At 44.5% G+C, this 17,469-nt stretch overlaps 1 protein-coding gene across 6 annotated transcripts in view; it reads left to right on the forward strand.

The window, feature by feature from the left end:
* STYXL1 (serine/threonine/tyrosine interacting like 1) overlaps positions 1-17,469 on the forward strand; it is a 62,661-nt gene that overhangs the window by 24,424 nt on the left and 20,768 nt on the right. For all 6 annotated transcript variants that reach the window (XM_060079422.1, XM_060079420.1, XM_060079424.1 and 3 more), the window contains 2 exons: positions 3,995-4,056; positions 13,931-14,069. In XM_060079422.1, the coding sequence (XP_059935405.1) occupies positions 3,995-4,056; positions 13,931-14,069 (201 nt within the window). The remainder of the gene's footprint in view (positions 1-3,994; positions 4,057-13,930; positions 14,070-17,469) is intronic.

Below are 17,469 nucleotides of genomic sequence, written 5' to 3' on the forward strand. Positions count from 1 at the left end.
CTAGTGTCCCAAAGAACCATCCTACTTGAGTTAGAATTCAGGCCCCTTTTATACTAAAAGGGGAGGGCATGTGGCTGGTTATTGCAAACTTCTTGGTGCTGGCCAGACTCCAGAGGGTATGTAATAATCTTTTCTTCTTGCAGCTGTCCACATAGGTCTGGTCACAATGTTCCTGTAAACCTCCAACAAGACAAATGTTATACCTTTTAAAGGTCAAGCCTGGGAGTCAGAACCTTGAGAAGGGCCTATTATATATATTTCATGCTATAGGCAACATTCCTTTACAAAGGTGTAGAGCCAGCATGACTAAGCACAGGCAACAGAGCACAAAGGTTAGAGATAAAGGAATAGATCCAGTATGGAGTCAGGTTTGTTCTTCTCTGTTACAGTAATAGTGAGCATTTTGTCTTGTTTCTCACTTTATCAATCACTATGATGTTTACTGTAGATACTGAGTAATTTGCCTATCACATTAAGGAAGTTACCATATATACCTAATGTACTAAGAATTTTTTTATGACGTGAATTGAAAATTTTCTTAATTTGTTAAAATGAACATAGTTTTTCTCCTTTAATATCTTAAAAAATTTATTTATGTTTGGCTGCTTTGGGTCTTTGTTGCTACACACAGGCTTTCTCTAGTTGCGGAGAGCGGGGGCTACTCTTCGTTGTGGTGCGTGAGCTTCTCATTGCGGTGGCTTCTCTTGTTGCAGAGCATGGGCTCTAGGCGCGTGGGCTTCAGTAGTTGTGGCACACAGGCTCAGTAGTTGTGGCTCGTGAGCTCTAGAGCTCAGGCTCGGTAGTTGTGACACACAGGCTTAGTTGCTCCACGGCATGTGGGATCTTCCCCGACCAGGGCTTGAACCTGTGTCCCCTGCATTGGCAGGCAAATTCTTTTTTTTTTTTTTTTTTTTAACTTTTTGGCAGGCAGATTCTTAACTACTGCACGACCAGGGAAGTGCCTTCTTTAATATCTTAAAGATTTTCTAGTATGATTTTCTAGTATGACAGAGTTCCTACTAGATCATGTTATATTATTTTTTTGTGAACACTGTTAGGTTTAGCTTCCTATTCATTTCAGATTTTCGCATCTATATTTATGAGTGAAACAAGCTTATAATATACTATACTCAGTTTCACTTGTTTTTAAGCCATATAGACCATGTCTCTGACTTCCTTTGCTCAAAATTATATGATTAAGATTCGCTTATGTTGTTGTATGTAGCTATACTGTAGTTTGTTCATTTTTGTTATTAAATCATGTTAAAGATAAACAAAGCCAGACACTAGTCAGAGTGGTGAACACAGAGTTTAATCGGTAGTATACTATTGCCATAGGGAAGAGTCCAGTGTGAATGGAACTCCACCTCAATTTGCACAGAGGCAACTGGGCCTTTTAAAGGGAGAGTGAGGGAGTAGGGAGGGAGATGAGTGGAACTCAGTCAGGGAAGCGAAAAACTACAAAAAGGGGATGGGTGTTGGACCATGTGAAACCCAAGGGGCTTTGCTAACTGGTGCTTATCCGAGTTAGGTTCTTACCCTCCACAGGGCCTGGGAGACAGGGGCCTATATTCAGGTGTTGGCTGGAATAAACAGTAAGTCCTTTGGAAGCCTTGAGTTTCCTCAGGCAGGCACTTTACTGGGCTGGAGTCAGCCTAGGGATGTGGTCTTGAGCTGTTTCTAAATGTGTCTCATAATACAGGTATCTTCAGATAAAGACATCTTCAGATGCCTGAATTTTTGTAAGTTCTTTATAAATTCTGGATACGAGATTTTCTTAGTTATTTGTATTAGGGATATTTTCTGTCAGTCTCTGGCTTGCCCTTTTGCTTTCTTAATGTTGTATTTTTAAATTATTTATTTATTTTTTGGCTGCATTGGGTCTTCGTTGCTGTGTGCGGGCTTTCTCTAGTTGCGGCGAGCGGGGGCTGCTCTTCGTTGCGGTGTGCCGGCTTCTCATTGCGGTGGCTTCTCTTGTTGAGGAGTATGGCTCTAAGCGCGTGGGCTTCAGTAGTTGTGGCACGTGGGCTCAGTAGTTGTGGCTCGCAGGCTCTAGAGTGCAGGCTCAGTAGTTGTGGCGGATGGGCTTAGTTGATCTTCCTGGACCAGGGATTGAACCTGTGTCCCCTGCATTGGCAGGCAAATTCTTAACCACTGTGCCACCAGGGAAGTCCCCTCAATGTTGTATTTTAATGAAAAGAGAAGTTTTAAATTTTAATAGGATTAGGTTTATCAATGTTTCTTTTGTGGTTAGTGCTTGCTTATGTCTTTTAAAAAAATAGACGTTTTTTAGAGAAGTTTTAGGTTCACAGCAAAATTGAACAGAAAGTACAGAGAGTTCCTATATAACCCCTGACTCCCCCGACACCCCACAGGTACAGCCTCCTCACCTATCAGCATCCCAAACCAGAATAGTATAGTTGTTACAGTTCATGAACCTACGTTGACACATCATTATCCCCTAAAGCCCACAGTTTACATTAGGGTTGATGTATTGATACATTCTGTGGGTTTTGACAAATATATAATGACATATGTCCACATTATAATATCACACAGAATAGTTCTCCTGACCTAAAAATCCTGTATGTCCTGCCTGTCCATCCCTCTCTGTCACTAACCCCTGGCAGCCACTGATCTTTACAGTTTTGCCTTTTCTAGAATGTCATATAGTTGGAATGGACAGTGTGAAATGAAGCCTTTTCAGATTGGCTTCTGTCACATATATGCATTTAACTTTCCTCCATATCTTTTCATGATTTGATAGCTCTTTTCTTTTCAGTTTCATTAATATTCCATTGTTTGGATGTACCACAGTTTATTTATCCACTCACCTACTTAAGGACATATTGGCTGCTCTCAAGTTTTGGCAGTTATGAAAAAGCTACTATAAGCATCTGTGGTCATACATTTTCCACTCATTTGAGTGAATACCAAGGAGCACAATTGCTGTTAAGAGAATGTTTGGTTTTATTAAAAACTGCCAAATTGTCTTCCAAAATGGCTGTACCATTTTACATCTCCACCGGCAACAAATGACAGTCCCTGTTGCTCTGCATCCTCACCAGCATTTGGTGTTCTGTGTTTTGAATTTTTGCCATTCTGATAGGACTGTAGTGGTATCTTGTGTTTCAATTTGCATTTCCTTGATGACATATGATGTGGAGCATCTTTCCATATGCTTATTTGCCATTTATTTTCGGTATGGTGTGTCTGTTCTTACCTTTTGCCCTTTTTTTTTTTTTTTTTTTTTTTTTTGCAGTACGCGGGCCTCTCACTGTTGTGGCCTCTCCCGTTGCGGAGCACAGGCTCCGGATGCGCAGGCTCAGCTGCCATGGCTCACGGGCCCAGCTGCTCCGCGGCATGTGGGATCCTCCTGAACCGGGGCACGAACCCGTGTCCCCTGCATCAGCAGGAGGACTCTCAACCACTGTGCCACCAGGGAAGCCCCATACCTTTTGCCCATTTTAAAATTGAGTTGATTGTTTTCTTGTTGTATTTTAAGAATCCTTGGTGTATTTTGGATAACAGTCCTTTTTAAGATTTATGCATAACGGTTCTTTTAGGATTTATGTTCCATGTTCCTCCCAACTTAGAGGACATCAATACCACAACTTCTGTCCTCACAGGGGCATTAGAACCTCAACTCCTAGGTTCTGGAGTCTGAATTTGGGTCTAAAATTCCATGGGACATTTAGTATGAGGCTACCCTGACTTTGATTTCTCCCCTCCCTGCTTTTTTCGACCTCAGAGAGAACTCCCCCTAAATCATAGATGCGGAGTCTCACTGTTCCTTACGGGGGTATGGGTGTGGATATGAGGGGGCAGGGGAGTTATGTGGGCAGCCTAGAATAGGACAACTACACGCTTTGAATTTTAAATTCACGACAACTGTTGCCTAACTGCCAAACAGTTAATGCTGATGTAAGTGCTCTAGTTTGGTCATGTGTTCCTTTGCAAGGGCAGTTATTAGTTAAATACGTTTCCTTTCCAGATGTGCGTTCCAAACGGGAGTATGATGAAAGCCATGTGATTACAGCCCATCTCGTGAAGAAGGTATATGGGCAGAGTCAGAATCTGGGGCTACCTTACAGGGGGGTGGGTAGAATGGGAGATTGTGTCCGAGGTCCAGGAGGCAACACCTACTACTGGACACTGTGGGCAGCAGAGACAGCACTGCCCTTATGTGTCCACCATGAGGGTCTCCTACACTGTTTCACACTCCTTAAGGTCTCCCCACTGCCCCCCACGGTCAACAGCTTCATTAAGCAAATGTTGCTTTAATTCCGTGACTTGCCAGGCAATGTTTCAGACCCTGGGGATACAACAGAATACAAGATGCCCTTAATTCATTCTCCCTGCCTCATGGAGCATCTCTTCTACTCGGGCAACAGACAACAAGCCATAGAAATAGTTAGTATAACCCAGAGATGGAAGTCCCTTCCCTCCCCTCCCTTCCATTTCCATCCTGTCTTCCTATTCCTGGTCCAGCTTTTATAATGACTGGGCCCTGCAGGCAGTCACTGGCCTCGCTCCTGCAGTGAAGCCCTTCCCTCCAGCCCCATGGGGAGTCTTCTCTCTCTGGTCACTGCTGAGCCTGGCAGCCTTCACTTGGACTCCACCTTGACCCCTCCCATCCTGACCACATTCTCTGCCCTTGATTTCCAGGTTCTCCCTTGCTTCCCTGGTTTCTTCTCTACCTCTTTGGTGCAGCTTCATTTTCTCCTGCTGCCGCCTGAAGAAACCACTACTCTGTTCTTGTATATCTGTTGGTCAGTATACTTTCTTCAGAGATTTCATCCAAGCTTATAGCTTCAGCTGTCCACATGCAGTTAGCCATCCTGTCAATTTTACTTCCAAAATTCTGTCTGGCAATATTTCCCCCTTCTCCCTGTTCCCACTGCCACTGTGCTGCTGTGCACTCCACCGCTGGCCCTTTCCCACACAACTTGCCAGGGAGCCTGTGCCCTGCCTCCAGTATTTTTCTGGGATAAGCTTGCTCCTAACACCTCCCTTTCCCCGCCCTAGTGTGTCATTATCTGCTTTTTTCCTCTCTGGATTTTCAGTTTTCCGGCTCCATACTGTAGCTCTTCATCTCCATTTCAGGCCTTCCTTGGTGTTTTGCAGCTGATTCAGAGTCCCTTCATCCTGTATGGCTTTCGGCTTCCAACTCACCTCTCAAATCTGTGTGTTCCTTTGATTCTGGCAGTAACCCCAGCTCTGGAAAAGAGGCATTCCCTCTGCCTCAGCCCCTCAACCAGGCTGACACCTCACACCTCCCCTCCCCTACTTTCTGGCCTACTCTGTTCTTGTATATCTGTTGTATATCTGAGGTTACAGGCCTGAAGGCCAGAAGGGAACCCCAGCATGAGCAGGACACACAGCCCCCAAGTCGGTGTTCACACACTGGATCTGGTTCCACCTCCCTCTCCAGCCTCATCCGGCATGCTTCCACTCTCCCCTGACACCTCCACAACCTTGTCCTGCCATGTTTCCTGGGTTCTAAGATGCTCATTTGTCCTTGTACTTTAACACTTCTGAGGTTGGAATATATCCTACAATTGATTTGCACCTTAAAGTGACAAAGTCTTTTCCCCCAAAAATGAATGTGGCCAACATCTGTTGTTTTTCTGCCTGGCACCTCCACTGTTTTGAGGGGAACTCCTCTCTGCTTAAATTATGGGGGGTCTAGTGGTGCTCCCTAGAATAGGATCCAGACCCTGGCCACGGTGATTGGCCTGGGAAGAAAACAGCAAATCAGAATTGGCATTAGGGAAGGCTGCTCCTTCTACTCTGGTGGTGGAGTTTGGAGGATGGGAGTCTGAGCATCGCTGGTGGTCGTGACTCAGGCTTCAGGACAAACTGGTCTGAGAAGGTGAACCCAGTGTGCAGGGGACACAGAGAGCAACAGGGCCCAAGAGGGAGGTCTGGGCTTTAGATCACTGGTTCAGTTCTTCCCAGGACCACTTGCTCCCCGCCCTGCCTGAAGTAGCATTATGTGCCAACACACCTCTCCTTCTGTGTACACTCCTGATTGCAAATGTTATGAAATTGGTGGTGCATCTTACAACCAGTGGTCTCTTACAATCTAGGAAATGACAATATGTGTGGTCCCTTGGACACACTGCTCTCTGTGACCCAGGGACGTGTATGCTTTGTTCATCATTGTATCCCGGGTGCTCACTCTGGCCCCTGGCATCTGGTAGGTGCTTGGGACCTATTAATTAAAAAATGAATGACGGGTATCTGTTCCTTCAGCCTGGAACGCTCCCCCAGTCCTTGTCCATCTGGCAAATTTCCACTTGCCCTCACAGTCTCATCTCAAATGCCTCCTGTCCCATGAGACCCTTCTGAGTCCTCCAGGCCAACTCAGGCATTTCCCTTTTTGTTTTTTTCTTTTTTTTTTTGTATCTCTGTATTTCAGAACCTAGCACAGTGTAAGTGCAAAGTGAGTCCTCAACGAATGTTTATTAAGTAAAAATGGATGTTTGGCCACAACTCTCCTGTGCTCCCACCTGCTCGAGCCTCTAGGGGCTGTTCTCACCTTTCCCCTTTTGCTCATGCTCTTCTCCATACCCAGAGCCTTCCACCCCCTCATTATCACCTGTCTAAATCCTGCTCATCCTCTGAGCACCATCCGTCTCCCAATTCTGTTAGACGAATATGATTTCTCTCCTTAGAATCCTGGAGAACGTCCCGGGTCTGTACTTCCAGTGGCCTTACTGCTCTGCCTTGAAGTACAGTAGATGCACACTCATCCTATCCCACCTGAATGTCCTCTGTCAGGGCCTCTACGACAGCTCAGGTCACATGGGACAGAGCCAGGCTCAGGTTCCTCTGAGTAGTGGGGGCTTTCAGGAAGCATTGCGAACAAGTGAAGACTCACGTCTCTGCTGCTACCAGCTGGGCCTTCCCGAGCTCTGGGACATCCTTTGGAGTCCTGGGCAGTTCTGGTACTGGGAGAGGTCATCACCTCCTTGGCAGAAGGAGTTCCTGCCCTTGTGGTCCAGCATAATGATGACTTAGCCAGCTTCGGTCAGAGCGCAGGGAGAGGACTGGGGCTGGCGGCGAGAACTCAGCCTGAAGGGGGCTAATGTGCCACAGCTAGCCAGGAGGGAATCCGGGAAAACTCTGGAGCTGCCGAAGAGGCAGGAGACTTTTTCTTCCCTCTTGGTTTCCTGGTGCGCGAGGAGAGGGGATTAAGAGCGCCGCGTAAAGGAGCTCCAGAGACGGGCGCGAGTCGCGGCTGAAAGCGCGGAGCCCAGAGACGGGCGTGGGACGCTGGGGCTGCTGCTGCCGCCGCCAAGAAGCCTGTGTGCGAGCGCAGGTCACTGTCCACACCGCCCTTCCGGGAGGCTGTGCAGCCTGCCACTGCCGGGGTCCCGGGATCCAGGGGCGGCTTCCCTGGGAGAACGCACGGCGCGCCTCGTGCTGGTGCAACGTCACGCCGACCTCTGCCGCTGCAGGCTCACCCCGCACTCCGTGCCCCTCCCTCCCGCCCGGCCTGAGTGAGCCAGAGTCCCCGAAGAGGCTGCTCCTTTAACCCTGTCCTGTCTGAGCGAAAAACAGACGCCCTCCGGCGACCTACACGCAGAGGCGGGGCCAAATCCAAAGCTGAGACCCAGGAGCTGTGAGAACAAAGAAGAGAAAGGGAAACCTCTCCCAGCAGCCTCAGAAGCAGCGGATTAAAGCTCCACAATCAACTTGATGTACCCTGCATCTGTGGAATACATGAATAGACAACAAATCATCCCAAATTGAGGAGCCAGGAATCAGTGCTGTGCCTCTGAGGTGGGAGAGCCAACTTCAGGACACTGGTCCACAAGAGACCTCCCAGCTCCACACAATATCAAACTCAACAGCAGCACCCAGCTTCACTCAACGACCAGCAAGCTATAGTGCTGGACACCCTATGCCAAACAACTAGCAAGACAGGAACACAACGCCACCCATTAGCAGAGAGGTGGCCTAAAATCATAAAAAGTCCGCAGACACCCCAAAACACACCACCAGACGTGGACCTGCCCACCAGAAAGACAAGATCCAGCCTCATCCACCAGAACACAGGCAGTAGTCCCCTCCACCAAGAAGCCTACACAACCCACTAAACCAACCTTAGCCACTGGGGACAGACACCAAAAACAACGGGAACTACGAACCTGCAGCCTGCAAAAAGGAGACCCCAAACACAGTAACATAAGCAAAATGAGAAGACAGAAAAACACACAGCAGGAGAAGGAGCAAGATAAAAACCCACCAGACCTAACAAATGAAGAGGTAATAGGCAGTCTACCTGAAAAAGAATTCAGAATAATGATGGTAAAGATGATCCAAAACCTTGGAAATAGAATAGACAAAATGCAAGAAACAGTTAATAAGGACCTAGAAGAACTAAAGATGAATCAAGCATCGATTAAAAACACAATAAATGAAATAAAAAATACTCTAGATGGGATCAATAGCAGAATAACTGAGGCAGAAGAACGGATAAGTGAGGTGGAAGATAAAATAGTGGAAATAACTGCTGCACAGCAAAATAAAGAAAAAAGAATGAAAAGAACAGAGGACAGTCTCAGAGACCTCTGGGACAACATTAAACGCACCAACATTCGAATTATAGGGGTTCCAGAAGAAGAAGAGAAAAAGAAAGGGACTGAGAAAATATTTGAAGAGATTATAGTTGAAAACTTCCCTAATATGGGAAAGGAAATAGTTAATTAAGTCCAGGAGGCACAGAGAGTCCCATACAGAATAAATCCAAGGAGAAATACACCAAGACACATATTAATCAAACTGTCAAAAATTAAACACAAAGAAATCATATTAAAAGCAGCAAGGCAAAAACAACAAATAACACACAAGGGAATCCCCATCAGGATAACAGCTGATCTCTCAGCAGAAACTCTACAAGCCAGAAGGGAGTGGCAGGACATAATTAAAGTGATGAAGGAGAAAAACCTGCAACCAAGATTACTCTACCCAGCAAGGATCTCATTCAGATTTGATGGAGAAATTAAAACGTTTACAGACAAGCAAAAGCTGAGAGAGTTCAGCACCACCAAACCAGCTTTACAACAAATGCTAAAGGAACTTCTCTAGGCAAGAAACACAACAGAAGGAAAAGAACTACAATAATGAACCCAAAACAATTAAGAAAATGGGAATAGGAACATACATATCAATAATTACCTTAAATGTAAATGGACTAAATGCTCCCACCAAAAGACACAGACTGGCTGAATGGATACAAAAACAAGACCCATATATATGCTGTCTACAAGAGACCCACTTCAGACCTAGAGACACATACAGACTGAAAGTAAGGGGATGGAAAAAGATATTCCATGCAAATGGAAACCAAAAGAAAGCTGGAGTAGCAATTCTCATATCAGACAAAATAGACTTTAAAATAAAGACTACTAGAAGAGACAAAGAAGGACACTACATAATGATCAAGGGATCAATCCAAGAAGAAGATATAACAATTGTAAATATTTATGCACCAAACATAGGAGCACCTCAATACATAAGGGAAATATTAACCACCATAAAAGGAGAAATCGACAGTAACACAATCATAGTAGGGGACTTTAACACCCCACTTTCACCAATGGACAGATCATCCAAAATGAAAATAAATAAGGAAACACAAGCTTTAAATGATACATTAAACAAGATGGACTTAATTGATATTTATAGGACATTCCATCCAAAAACAACAGAATACACTTTTTTCTCAAGTGCTCATGGAACATTCTCCAGGATAGATCATATCTTGGGTCACAAATCAAGCCTTGGTAAATTTAAGAAAATTGAAATTGTATCAAGTATCTTTTCTGACCACAATGCTATGAGACTAGATATCAATTACAGGAAAAGAGCTGTAAAACATACAAACACATGGAGGCTAAACAATACACTACTTAATAACGAAGTGATCACTGAAGAAATCAAAGAGGAAATTAAAAAATACCTAGAAACAAATGACAATGGAGACACGACGACCCAAAACCTATGGGATGCAGCAAAAGCAGTTCTAAGAGGGAAGTTTATGGCAATACAATCCCACCTTAAGAAACAGGAAACATCTCGAATAAACAACCTAAACTTGCACCTAAAGCAATTAGAGAAAGAAGAACAAAAACATCCCAAAGTTAGCAGAAGGAAAGAAATCATAAAAATCAGATCAGAAATAAATGAAAAAGAAATGAAGGAAACGATAGCAAAGATCAATCAAACTAAAAGCTGGTTCTTTGAGAAGATAAACAAAATTGATAAACCATTAGCCAGACTCATCAAGAAAAAAAGGGAGAAGACTCAAATCAATAGAATTAGAAATGAAAAAGGAGAAGTAACAACTGACACTGCAGAAATACAAAAGATCATGAGAGATTACTATAAGCAACTCTATGCCAATAAAATGGACAACCTGGAAGAAATGGACAAATTCTTAGAAATGCACAACCTGCCAAGACTGAATCAGGAAGAAATAGAAAATATGAACAGACCAATCACAAGCACTGAAATTGAAACTGTGATCAAAAATCTTCCAACAAACAAAAGCCCAGGACCAGATGGCTTCACAGGCGAATTCTATCAAACATTTAGAGAAGAGCTAACACCTATCCTTCTCAAACTCTTCCAAAATATAGCAGAGGGAGGAACACTCCCAAACTCATTCTACGAGGCCACCATCACCTTGATACCAAAACCAGACAAGGATGTCACAAAGAAAGAAAACTACAGGCCAATATCACTGATGAACATAGATGCAAAAATACTCAACAAAATACTAGCAAACAGAATCCAACAGCACATTAAAAGGATCATACACCATGATCAAGTGGGGTTTATTCCAGGAATGCAAGGATTCTTCAATATACGCAAATCAATCAACGTGATACACCATATTAACAAACTGAAGGAGAAAAACCATATGATCATCTCAATAGATGCAGAGAAAGCTTTTGACAAAATTCAACACCCATTTATGATAAAAACCCTGCAGAAAGTAGGCATAGAGGGAACTTTCCTCAACATAATAAAGGCCATATATGACAAACCCACAGCCAGCATCGTCCTCAATGCTGAAAAATTGAAACCATTTCCACTAAGATCAGGAACAAGACAAGGTTGCCCACTCTCACCACTCTTATTCAACATAGTTTTGGAAGTTTTAGCCACAGCAATCAGAGAAGAAAAGGAAATAAAAGGAATCCAAATGGGAAAAGAAGAAGTAAAGCTGTCACTGTTTGCAGATGACATGATACTATACATAGAGAATCCTAAAGATGCTACCAGAAAACTACTAGAGCTAATCAATGAATTTGGTAAAGTTGCAGGATACAAAATTAATGCACAGAAATCTCTGGCATTCCTATATACTAATGATGAAAAATCTGAAAGTGAAATCAAGGAAACACTCCCATTTACCATTGCAACAAAAAGAATAAAATATCTAGGAATAAACCTACCTAAGGAGACAAAAGACCTGTATGCAGAAAATTATAAGACACTGATGAAAGAAATTAAAGATGATACAAATAGATGGAGAGATGTACCATGTTCTTGGATTGGAAGAATCAACATTGTGAAAATGACTCTACTACCCAAAGCAATCTACAGATTCAGTGCAATCCCTATCAAACTACCAATGGCATTTTTCACAGAACTAGAACAAAAAATTTCACAATTTGTATGGAAACACAAAAGACCCCGAATAGCCAAAGCAATCTTGAGAACGAAAAATGGAGCTGGAGGAATCAGGCTCCCTGACTTCAGACTATACTACAAAGCTACAGTAATCAAGACAGTATGGTACTGGCACAAAAACAGAAAGATAGATCAATGGAACAGGATAGAAAGCCCAGAGATAAACCCACGGACATACGGTCACCTCATCTTTGATAAAGGAGGCAGGAATGTACAGTGGAGAAAGGACAGTCTCTTCAATAAGTGGTGCTGGGAAAACTGGACAGGGACATGTAAAAGTATGAGATTAGATCACTCCCTAACACCATACACAAAAATAAGCTCAAAATGGATTAAAGACCTAAATGTAAGGCCAGACACTATCAAACTCCTAGAGGAAAACATAGGCAGAACACTCTATGACATAAATCACAGCAAGATCCTTTTTGACCCACCTCCTAGAGAAATGGAAATAAAGACAAAAATAAACACATGGGACCTAATGAAACTTCAAAGCTTTTGCACAGCAAAGGAAACCATAAACAAGACGAAAAGACAACCCTCAGAATGGGAGAAAATATTTGCAAATGAAGCAACTGACAAAGGATTAATCTCCAAAATTTATAAGCAGCTCATGCAGCTCAATAGCAAAAAAACAAACAACCCAATCCAAAAATGGGCAGAAGACCTAAATAGACATTTCTCCACAGAAGATATACAGACAGCCAACAAACACATGAAAGGATGCTCAACATCTTTACTCATTAGAGAAATGCAAATCAAAACTACAATGAGATATCATCTCACACCAGTCAGAATGGCCATCATCAAAAAATCTAGAAACAATAAATGCTGGAGAGGGTGTGGAAAAAAGGGAACACTCTTGCACTGCTGGTGGGAATGTGAATTGGTACAGCCACTATGGAGAACGGTATGGAGGTTCCTTAAAAAACTACAAATAGAACTACCATATGACCCAGCAATCCCACTACTGGGCATATACCCTGAGAAAACCATAATTCAAAAAGAGACATGTACCAAAATGTTCATAGCAGCCCTATTTACAATAGCCCGGAGATGGAAACAACCTAAGTGTCCATCATCGGATGAATGGGTAAAGAAGATGTGGCACATATATACAATGGAATATTACTCAGCCATAAAAAGAAATGAAATGGAGCTATTTGTAATGAGGTGGATGGACCTAGAGTCTGTCATACAGAGTGAAGTAAGTCAGAAAGAGAAAGACAAATACTGTATGCTGACACATATATGGAATTTAAGAAAAAAAAATGTCATCAAGAACCTAGGAGTAAGACAGGAATAAAGACACAGACCTACTAGAGCATGGACTTGAAGATATGGGGAGGGGGAAGGGTAAGCTGTGACAAAGTGAAAGAGCGGCATGGACATATATACACTACCAAACGTAAGGTAGATAGCTAGTGGGAAGCAGCCGCATAGCACAGGGAGATCAGCTCAGTTCTTTGTGACTGCCTGGAGGGGTGGGATAGGGAGGGTGGGAGGGAGACGCAAAAGGGAGGGGATATGGGAACATATGTATATGTATAACTGATTAAATTTGTAAAATAAAAAAAAAAATGATGACTTAGCCAGTCCCCAGCTCCTCCTCACGACCTCATTGCTGCTGTTTGCCCATTCCTTCCTTTAACCATATTTATGGCCTACTGTGTGCCAGGCATTGTTCTGGAAACTCAGGATACATCAGTGGCTATAAAGGGACAAAAGTTCCTGCTCTCACAGAGCTTCCATTTGAGCTTACAGTCTTCCTCATTATACCTGCTTGCTTATGACTTCTGTCCACTCAAGCCTTCTGCTTACTGCCCTCTTCATGGCAGATTTTGGATTTGGTCCCCAACGCCAACACTCTCCCCCAGACAGAGAATGTCATTAGTTAAGGTGGCCACGACTGCTCTCATAGCACGCATGCCAGGGCACCTAATGGGCTGTGGGCTGGTCCATAGACCACTGTTCTTTGGCCAGGCAGTTATCTCTGGCCCAGTCAGCTGTGGTCAGCTTCCCCCCGCGGAGGGAATATGGGTGTGGCAGGTCCTTGGAGTTTAGCAGACTCTCTGGTCCACTGTCAGTGCTCCCGTGCCTGTGTGTAGTCAGGGAAGTGGACACTGTCCTACCTCCAGCTCCTCCCGGTGCTGGCGTACAGGGAATATGGGTTCAGCTGGACCCACCCGCCAATAGCCTTCTTTTGTTGTTTCTTTAGAGGGCAGGTGAATATCTTATCCCGGAGTCCATGGATCTGGAGTGTGTGGAATACTGTGTGGTGTATGATAACAACACCAGCTCCCTGAAGGAAGTCCTAAAAGGTGACGATGATGACAACACTGATGAAGGCGATCAAGGTGGGTTTTTACAATAGCAGCAAGAATATGAGTTAAGTTATTGAGCACTTTTGTCACATGCCATGAGTTCTGCCTGGGTCACCTCATGCAATCTGCAGAGCAGCCTGATGAGGACGGCAGTGTCAGGAACTGGGAAGGGTCTGGGATTTTTCCTTCCTTTGCAAGATGACAGGTGAGCCTGCCGTGGTTTCATGGATGCTGGCAAAAGACATGAGGCTCCTGGGTCGGAGACAAAAGGCTTTATTTCTCAGAGCAATAAAAGTAGCCAGAATGTAGTGGGTGGTATTATGGAGAACTCTGAGCTTAGGGGGCCTGAATCTTTTTTAACAAATGGGCAGAAAGCCTGCCTGCCCTTGGCTCTGGAGGCAGAAACTGTCTCTATCATCCAAGGCTGTTTGTTATACACATATCCTTGAAAAGCCAGTGCCTTTGTTCAGAGGATATGTAGAAACATGAAAGACCATGGAGAATTATGCCCTAATAGGTAACATCCCCACTTTATTGATGAGGAAATTGGGGTCCAGGAAGGTGAAGTAACTCATTCCCCAGGTGTGGGACCATGGGTATCTATTTCTGTGTAATAAATTACCCCAAAACTCTGTAGTTTAATACCATAAACATTAACTATCTATTCGTTTCCGTGGAATTCAGGAGTAGCTTAGCTGGGAGGTTCTAGCCTGTCCTAGGGTTGTAGTCATGACGTCAGCCAGAACTGCTGTCATGTGAAGGTTTGGCCAGGCCAGGATAATGTGCGTCTGAGATGAGTCACTCACATGGGAATAGCTAGGAGTCCTCAGTTCCTCACTGCATGGACCTCTGCATGGGGCTGCTTAGTTGGCCTCACGACAGGGCAGCCGGTATACCCCAGAGCGTGTGATCCAAGAAAGAGGGAGAGAAAGCGACAGCCATGTACCCTTTATGACCTAGTCTTGGGACTTAAACAGTCACTCTTGCCACATTCTATTCATTAGAAGCAAGTCACTGAGTACAGCCTACCCTCAAGGAGAGGGGAATTAAAACTCAACCTTTTTTTTTTTAATATTATTTATTTATTTGGTTGCACCATCTTAGTTGTGGCAGGCAGGCTCCTTAGTTGTGGCATGCGAACTCTTTAGTTGCAGCATGCATGTGGGATCTAGTTCCCTGACCAGGGATCGAACCTGGGCCCCCTGCATTGGGAGCACCACCAGGGAAGTCCCTAAACTCAACCTTTTAAAGGGAGGCGTTTGAAAGAACTTGTGGAGAGAGGTTTTTTTTATTCAAACGGAAAGTCACAAAAATTATAATCATCCTCATCAGTTCACTCAGTCCCATGTAATTAATTTTTTTATCTTGATCTTTTGTTAGCACTTTTATGAATTCATCAGTTTTCCATTAGAGTTCTGAAAATGCTTATTCATTCAGTTCAGCAGTATAGTCAGTTACCAGAAACCTGTACTTGTCAGAGTCTTTTCCATGAATTCCTTGGAGATGAAACCCTTTTATAGGAACATTTTTGCAAAAGCATCAGAGTACACCCAGAACTGTCTGTAAATGACAAAAGACTTAAAAATGACCACGGTTAAAGATTTGATGAAAGTTCATAATAATGCAATTAACAAGGAAATTTAGTTATTTCTGAGACATACATTTTAAAATAATAACTAGAATTATGACTTATAACATTATACCAGAATATATAAGATTTTTAGGAATTTCATGTAATGTCTGAAACGTTTATATTAACATATTTCCATACAAATAACCCAAAGAAAGTTTAGTATTAGTTTTTTTGTTTGTTTGTTTGTTTTCTTTTTGCGGTATGCGGGCCTCTCACTGTTGCGGCCTCTCCCGTTGCGGAGCACAGGCTCCGGACGCGCAGGCCCAGCGGCCATGGCTCACGGGCCCAGCCGCTCCGCGGCATATGGGATCCTCCCAGACCGGGGCACGAACCCGTCTCCCCTGCATCGGCAGGCGGACTCCCAACCACTGCGCCACCAGGGAGGCCCTAGTATTAGTTTTTAAAAAAAAATTTGTTTTGAATTTTATTTTATTTTTTTATACAGCATGTTCTTATTAGTCATCAGTTTTATACACATCAGTGTATACATGTCAATTCCAATCGCCCGATTCATCACACCACCATCCCCACCCCCCCACAGCTTTCCCCCCTTGGTGTCCATATGTTTGTTCTCTACATCTGTGTCTCAACTTCTGCCCTGCAAACCGGTTCATCTGTACCATTTTTCTAGGTTTGTGGAGAGAGTTTTTTTTTTTTTTTTTTTTTTTTTTTTTTTGCAGTACGCGGGCCTCTCACTGTTGTGGCCTCTCCCGTTGCCGAGCACAGGCTCTGGACGCGCAGGCCCAGCGGCCATGGCTCACGGGCCCAGCCGCTCCGCGGCATGTGGGATCTTCCCGGACCGGGGCATGAACCTGTGTCCCCTACATCGGCAGGCAGACTCTCAACCACTGCGCCACCAGGGAAGCCCTGTGGAGAGAGTTTTTAAACCACCACACCTAGTAAGTGATGGGGCCAGGATTCAAACCTGGGCAGTTTGGTTCTGTCTGGTCTCCTAAGGCCGGGGTAGTGATGCTGGAGAACAGTGCAGTCACTCCAGCCACACGCTGGAACGTGGTCAGTTCTAATCTGCTTCACTGAGGCTCCACTGCATTCTCCATTCAGCCCCTGCTTTGGGCTGACCACCCCTTGCTGCTGCTTGTGGCTCAGTGACTAATATATATGGGCGGAGTTCCATGGGTTGGGCATTCACACCAGTGGTCACTGGGTGGCGCTCGGTTTCCACCTTTAATAAAACCAGTCTGCTCAGGAGGTCCTTAGCCAGGAAATTGTCCCCTCTTCCCTAAGCTCACCCTGTTGGGCTCCAGTCTGCAATTCTAGGGTTGTCGGCTGGACGCTGAAATCCTAGGAAATGTTGGTCAGTAAAGACAAAACCCTGGCTTTCCTGGTGGTGCAGTGGTTGAGAGTCCGCCTGCCGATGCAGGGGACACGGGCTCGTGCCCCGGTCCGGGAAGATCCCACATGCCGCGGAGTGGCGGGGCCCGTGAGTCATGGCCGCTGAGCCTGTGCGTCTGGAGCCTGTGCTCCGCAACAGGAGAGGCCACAACAGTGAGAGGCCTGTGTACCGCAAAAAAAAAAAAAAAAAAAAGACAACACCCTCTACAGTCTATACCTGACCTCACTTTAGTGCTATGGAGCCCCCATCCTCACTTGGTAAGAAATCACAACCACAGAACAACGAAACCCAAAAACCACACACATGTAATTTGCCCGCTCGTGGCAAATTGCACAGTCGGGGGCAGCTGCAGTGGCTGATGGCTTGATGGCCACAGCATCCTTTGTTTACTGATATGGCAAGCAACATTCTTTGTCCACAGTATATACCAAGAGAAATTAAATATG

This window comes from Mesoplodon densirostris, chromosome 16 (genome assembly GCF_025265405.1).
Source record: "Mesoplodon densirostris isolate mMesDen1 chromosome 16, mMesDen1 primary haplotype, whole genome shotgun sequence".
NCBI lineage: Eukaryota > Metazoa > Chordata > Mammalia > Artiodactyla > Ziphiidae > Mesoplodon > Mesoplodon densirostris.